Source organism: Nannospalax galili, unplaced genomic scaffold (genome assembly GCF_000622305.1).
Source record: "Nannospalax galili isolate Female #2095 unplaced genomic scaffold, S.galili_v1.0 scaffold1220, whole genome shotgun sequence".
Classification (NCBI taxonomy): Eukaryota; Metazoa; Chordata; class Mammalia; order Rodentia; family Spalacidae; genus Nannospalax; species Nannospalax galili.
Window position 1 is genome coordinate 1,211,692 of NW_008346901.1, and position 7,588 is coordinate 1,219,279.

The 7,588-nt window shown below is 36.2% G+C and overlaps 1 protein-coding gene across 4 annotated transcripts in view; it reads right to left on the bottom strand.

Moving 5' to 3' along the window:
• Window positions 1–7,588, bottom strand: part of Ibtk (inhibitor of Bruton tyrosine kinase) — a 77,065-nt gene that overhangs the window by 11,909 nt on the left and 57,568 nt on the right. For 3 of the 4 annotated variants that reach the window (XM_029568469.1, XM_017800682.2, XM_008843361.3), the window contains one exon: window positions 4,218–4,373. The exons of the other annotated variant lie outside the window; for it this stretch is intronic. In XM_029568469.1, coding sequence (XP_029424329.1) covers window positions 4,218–4,373 — 156 coding nt within the window. The remainder of the gene's footprint in view (window positions 1–4,217; window positions 4,374–7,588) is intronic. 4 annotated transcript variants of the gene reach the window in all.

Here is a 7,588-nt window from a genome sequence, read left to right on the forward strand (position 1 = left end):
CTTTCATATTTTTTCTCATGCTGTCCCACTAAGGAGCATTTTAAAAATATAGCTCTGATCTTAATACATAATTCATGCATTTCTTCCATTCAGAAGCACACATATGATCAGGAAGAAGGGGCGTTTGCCTTGATTGGTCCATAGCAAACACACGAGCAGAATGAGTGTGGGTCCCCTGGATTCCAGTCGCTGTGTGGGAAAAATCTGACCAGAAACAAAGAAAAAAAAAAACCCCAAGGGTCAGCCCTTGACACATTTACTCTTTGCAAAAACTCAGAAAGTGTTGGATTCCAAATATATGAGAATTGGTTAGATCAGTAAAAGATTGAGAAATGATAAAGCACAGAAAATGAAAAATGAAAAAAGAATGTAGTTTATTCAGAGTAGGCACTAGCAGGAGCATGTGTTTCCCCCCAGAAATGTAACAGCCACCTCCCTCTGGCTGGTATCATGATGACACTTTTAAAACATATTTTACATTTTATTAAAATAGTATTAACTTTCATTAATAATTCTTTTAAGTAGTGATGTGGAACTGAGCTGCTTGGTAAAGGTGAGGCATAATGCTTTGGTGTATTCCTTCTGAAAATCATGTTGTATCTTAACCCCCATAGTAGTAAGTAAAAACTTAATCCAAATCCAGTATTTAGAAATAGGAGATTTGGGGAATGATTAGGGTTAGAAAAAGTCATCAGGCTGGAGTCCCCTTTATTCAGTGCTGGTGGTATTACAAAGAGAACATGACACACACAAACTTCCTGATTCTGCTGTGATGCCCTAGAGACTGAATGGGACTCTGCAAGCAGGAAAGTAATCAGCAAATTTGATGCTCAACCTCAGAACTGAACCACAGAACCATGGACCAAAATAAAACTCATTTGTTTATTGAATTACCCAGGTTCAAGTAATACAAACATTAATGTATCTATCCACGGTATAATTAGTGTTTTTTCAGCTACTTTCCCTTCTGGTGAGTTAGGTGATCCTTCATATATCCTTCTGCTTCTCCTCTGTTCTGTGGGTATACATCTGTGATGTATCCAATCATAGATGAACAGGCACTCAACTAATTAAGGAAGACATATACCTAAGATTTCCTGAAGATTTACTTTGGTTAGCAGATTTGGCAACTTCTACTAATTGTGAGACCTTGTGCCCCTCCAAGGAGCACAGTAAGACAATGTCACGAAAGCAGCAGCATCTGAGTACCAACACAGGGAACGGTGCCCTGAAACTCTGAGACACACAGAGGGGGAGACAAACTTAAGACACATCTCTGGTAGAATAACAAGGCTTGCCCAAAGCTTAAATTTTTGAAAACTGTTTTTAAGTAGCTCATCTGGAATCGCTCCCAAATCTGGAAACTTCGTGAACAGAATGCTCCCTTCATAGTCTATACAATGTTAGTGACTCCATCTTTCCCAAACCTATTTTATTCCCATTGTGTTTGAGTTGAAAATCTTCACTGAATCTAAATCCCTGCCTTGGCATCCCCTCCTGAGGCAGGGTTTCTACCTCTTTGTTTTACAGCCTGGCTAACTCTAACTGTACTGGGAATGAACTTCTCAGACCTCAAGTCTCAAGCATAACCAGAGTGACAGGTAGGACAAGTCTGAGAACAATAAATACATTGCATCCTGTGGTCAGAAAAGAAAATACTGATATACTAACTTTGGAAATTGTCAGAAAAGGGAGACTATCATACTCAGTATAATGCTGTGTCTTCCAAGTCATTTAAAAAATTTGCCATCAGGCTTCTGATCAACAGAAGGAAAATGAGGCATTCACCAGAAGGGGCCCTTATCAATCCTCAACTAGAATTATTATTGCCTTATTGTGATGGCACCAAATTATAACCAGACGCTAGGTATGTACCTTTTTTCTTCCCTTTCGAATGGGCAGCTTTAGAGCCCATTACCGAGTGTGGGGTTTTGAGAAATTGATCCTAACTTAAAGCTTTAATTAATTGCCCCACATCAGGCTACCAATAGATTAACGCTTCTGTTCTGGGCACCACTACTTTTATAAAAAATAAAAATAAAAAGCTGGAAATGTGAAGAAATGAGAGAGAATAAATGCACTCACATTTAAAATGGAAAGGAGAGGACAGGAACCTTTCCAAACACCACAGGGGAAAAGAACTCAGCATCTCTCCCATTTAAAGCATGCCCACCATATCCCCTGACCATTGCTGAGCTGTGTTTACATTTTAGCTTTTACTGAGCCTTACAACAAATCAATTTGGGATAAAGATACAGCCAAGGTTTCATATGATCACTACAGCCTTGATAATTATTTTTCTTCACTGCTGACTAGATTTACCAGAAGGGCAGACAGGGGGGAATGGATGAGGGTGCTGACAACACAGTGGACAGTGACAGGGATGGCAGAGTATGGAGCCTCTAGTGGGAGAGGAAGGCTGTCTATCTGACGAGTTTGTATTCATGCTCAGATGCCGAGGAGCTCAGAAGGTGGGCGACTGTGACCAGTGATAGTCATGTATATAGAGATTAGAAAAGCATGTGAAAACATCTCAATGTCAATTGCTTTGGAATAAATTCTTCTGTATGAAAAAAAAAAAAAAGTTGTGCTGTAAAGTATTCCTTGAGAAATGTTTATAATTCTATGAGAATGTAAATAGTTTCACAGTAATTGTTTTTCAGTTAGAATATTCTAACTTAATTGCAGCGCAGTCTCTTTAATTTCTTGTTCATTAATTTTTAACTAACTTCATAAAAGAATAAGAATAAAAAAAATGTGATTTATTTTAGAAAAAGTTACCTGGACTGCTGAAAAGAATGTATATTCCACAGCTGTTGGATGAAATATGCTATAAACATTTATTAAATCTAATTAAAAAAATGCGTTTATAGGCAGGGAGAAAAAGGGATTGACAACCAGACAAATCACAAATAATGTTTATCATTACATAAAACATTAATCTGGCCACAAGTGACACAGGGCTTAACATTTTGGGGAGATGGCATATTCACAAAATAAGAAATCTTCATTAAGCCAACCAATTTGAAACTATTTTTTCTAACACTTGCCTCCTAGTTAGTAAAGATAGCTACCTTTTAAGGTACAACTAGGAATTTACAACTAGGTATGACAGCACAGGCCTGCAATCCCAGCATTTGGAGGAGGGATCAGGAATTCAAGATATTTCAGTTACACAGTAAGTCTGAGGTCAGCCAGACTGACTGAGACCCTGTCTCAAAAAGAAAGAAAAATGTATATACCATATTGAAGAAGGTATTTTAACTAAAATACTGCTGTTAAATTATGGATAGATTTTCAAGTTTTGTGTAGGCATTTAAAATATGAAGAATCTTTGGGCTTTTTTTTTGGCTTTTTGCATGGTGGCACACACCTTTAATCCCAGCACTTGAGAGACAGAAGCAAGAGAATCTCTGTGAGAGTAAGGCCAGTCTGGTCTACATAGTGAGTTCCAGGTCAGCTGGGGCTGCAGGGAGACCCTATCTCAAAAAGCCAAAATATGAAGAATCTTTAAAAATCAGTATAAACAAATATCTAAGATAGCTAGGTTTTGTAGCAAGCACTTGTAATCCCAGCACACTGGAAACTAAGGATGAAGGATCCCAATTTCAAGACTACAAAAGAAGTTCCAGCTAACCTCACTTATGAGACTCTGACTCAAAAAATAACAACTAAGTAAATAAATAACAGGTAGAGTAAAAACTTGAAACATTCAAAGTTCAGTATGAGATGCACAGATAGACTGTGTGTACAGCCATATAAAGAAATACTCTCCAGCAAACAAATGGAATCAACTGCTGATATAGATAAGGATGGCTTTCAAAATATTTACACTAAAGAAGATTTTATGAAAGGGTACACACTACATGTTCTACTGGACATAAAATTCTAAAACACACAGCTGGTAACATAGGAAGAGGTGCAAAGAAACACCCGGGAGCAGTGACTATGCTCACTTCCTTGAAATAGACACAGTTATGGGTGGAGACAGAGGCCACAATTTCAAACTCTAAGCTAATACATGCCATCTATTATAAATACTACCCAATACATCCAAAACCACTACAAACAAATAAAAATGAAGAAAAGGAAATAAACATGCTAATTTTAATTCTGAGTGCACAAGCAGCTGTACAGTCTGCCTCATAAACTTTTTAGATCTTTTCAGAGAATGAAACTACCACAGAATTTTAATATATTAGTTTCAAATATATTACCTTACAACATTTAGAGCCTGAGAATTTTCATTTCCTTTAAAACAAACTTTTTTGACATGATCTTGATCACCTGAACTATGGCCAATAATAGACTTTTTTTCTTCTAGTAAGAAATCCCAGAATGACTTGGATGAAGGGGACTGTAGAGATGATGCCCTGTAAAAGAAGGGAAGATCATATTGAAACACCTGTGTACAAGAGCACTGTGAGACTTACAAGAAGACAAGAAAGAACAGATACATGAAAACACCAAAGAATTAAAAGCACAGAAGAGGCTACATAGCTTGTTCAGTAAAAGTGTTTATAAATACACCATTCTCCTAGAATTGTCTGTGTCCACAGAGAGTCAGTGTGTACAGCTGAACAACACATGGAAACATTCTTATTAAAATGGCTATTCAGAGTATGTTAAAAAGTGGAGGAAGTATATACTAAAATTTTACAAAGATATAATTAGTTTTCAGTGTAATGTTGGAATCTTACTGTCAACTGTGAACCAATCACAAGTACGCCATAAGAAATAGGAATCATTAGATACCCACACTGTAGATAAGCCTACATGTTGACATTAAGCAATGATACTAAAAAAAAAAATAGCTATTATAGTTTATGTGGATGGAATGAGCAGACTAAAAAGTCAATAAACAAGGTAAACCAGTAGGAATTTTTGAATGTGCAAAACAGATGGCTGCCACACATTTAAGTCACCTGTGGTGACTTCTGAGCAGGCTAACAGACATCACTAGAACCAGAAGCAGAGGAGAGAGGAGGCAAAAATACTTTTCTTAATGGTCTAAATTTTTCCAAATTTGGTAGAAGGCATAATATAAAGCTTTTAAAAAAATTTTTCACAAACACCAAAGACAAATGCAAAGAAAATCATATTTAGGCACATCACTGAAAAAGTATCTTAAAGTAAAAAGAAAAACTTGGGGCCCTGCAGGGCTTAGCTCGGTGGAACAGCTGTAGAAAGACTGCCTAGCACACAAGAGGCCCTGGTTTGATAAGGGTACCAGAAAAGAAAAACAAAACCATAAAGGAGGAAGGTCTCAAAAGTGACACAAAAACACCACCAGATATGAAAATGGCAGAAAGGCATCATCAACAATGAGAGAGAAACATGTCCATCTAGCCGACATCCACACGGGTGAGCCTGGAAGAAGTTCCTCTCCAGGTCAAGCCTTGAAGCCATTACAGCCCTTGGCTGCAGCACTGTGGAAGACCTAAGTCAGAGGTGATTCGCTCAGATTCCTGAGCCAGAGGAGCTATGAGAGTGATCACTGACGCTGCCTTTCAGGAGAAATACGCTATGGAGCAACAGATAATAGAACACACCACAGGAATTAAAATGACAATAAGGAAATACATCAGCAACTGAGGTAGGTAAGTTTGACAATTTACATGGACAGAGTGCTTTTTAAAACATATTACAAGAAAACAAATTTTCTACAGGTCTATTTTACTTAAAAACTGAATGTCTTGCTAGTTTAAAAGTATTTCTGCCAAAGAAACTAATCTAAATTTGGCTTTATCACATACACAGAATATGTCCAAAGCATATACATAGAATATAAAAATCCAAGGCCCACATAAAAGGAACTTTCATTTCCTTTCCAACTCCTTCCACCTCTCAAAGCCACAAACCCCTGAAGGTGAAGATGGTATAAAGCACAGTTGCCTTTAATGACTGGGAACACTGCTGCAAATACTACTACCAGAGCTTCCCAGAGGTTCCCTGTAAGTAGGTCATGTCTTTAGACACAGACACTTCGTAACTATGAAAAGCACAAGCTGCCAGATTTATCCTAGATGTGAATTGAGTAATTCCCATATGGAATAAATGGTATAGAACGTACAAAGTTCTTTCTCAAAAAAGAAAGAAAAAAAGAAAACAGTGCTTTGCTTAGGATAAAATCCTCAAAAATGAATATAGGTAAGAATACTTACACAGTATCTTACTCTCACATATTAATTGTGCACAGTAACTATCTACAAAATGGCTAATGCAGAAGTCTAAATAAGTTGTTCTTTCCATCTATTATGCTTTAATTTAAAAGTGTCTTGTTTGCCATAATTTTACTTTCACAACTCAGGCTCTGGCTATTTTAAAAGCCACAGAAATTTTATAGAGAAACATGTGCAAGCATTTATACCCATATAAAAATTAATCAGGATTTTGCTCCTTAGCCTCAGCAGCCCGGATCAAAAAAGCTAAAACAACAGTAATTATTTTACATAAGCTGGTTGCACTGGAATTTGAAAGAATTTACATTAGTACTTCAAGCTAAGCCATAAAGATTGTGCATTTTCCACGTAAGATAATAGTAAGAAATACATTATTTCTCCAAGTAAAACATTTGATAACAAAAAGTAGCCAGATCCTACATAATCTGCTGTTTTCACATTACATTCAAATTCAACTGGTTGGAACTTCATCCTATGTAAACCCCTTTAAATGACTGCTTTGCACTGCCATAGCTCACTGCAGGTGGCAAGGGTGCACCTGTATTTCAGAAGGGTACACAGAGTAAGTATATGAATGTGAGAACACTACCACACACAGGGAGTACATGAATGTGAGAACATTACCACACACAGGGAGTACATGAATGTGAGAACATTACCACGCACAGGGAGTACATGAATGTGAGAACATTACCATACACAGGCAGATGTAGAGTACTCATCTATGACTTTTAATTAACCACAGTTAACATTAATATGAAGATAAAACAGCTACAGAAATAAAATCTCATTAGATGATTCTATAGATAATGAAATGTAAACAGTTAAAAACCCAAATCACTACTATCATAAGCTCTGTAAAGATAGCCTACAAAAATCAGATTAAAATGCTATTCAGATTGATTTTCTACTTTTTCAAGCAAAAGCACAATTTAAAATCTTCCAAATTATTTTTCAACCAAATGTGTAAAAGGGTGGATGGTCTTGGGACTATCTACCATATGATACGTATGTATTTATACTGCACAAGTATCTGATTGAAAAATCAAAATTATATTATACTGAATAATATGGCTACTGCATTAAAATGCTATTCAGATTGATTTTCTACTTTTTCAAGCAAAAGCACAATTTAAAATCTTCCAAATTATTTTTCAACCAAATGTGTAAAAGGGTGGATGGTCTTGGGACTATCTACCATATGATACGTATGTATTTATACTGCACAAGTATCTGATTGAAAAATCAAAATTATATTATACTGAATAATATGGCTACTGCCTACTGCAGAAAGAAAGTCATTCAACAGACTAATAAAAGTTATTTAAATTTATACTAAACATGTCCCAAACTACTAACCATTAACTATTTTATATAAATATGTTCTTTAAAAGTCTAACAAATAA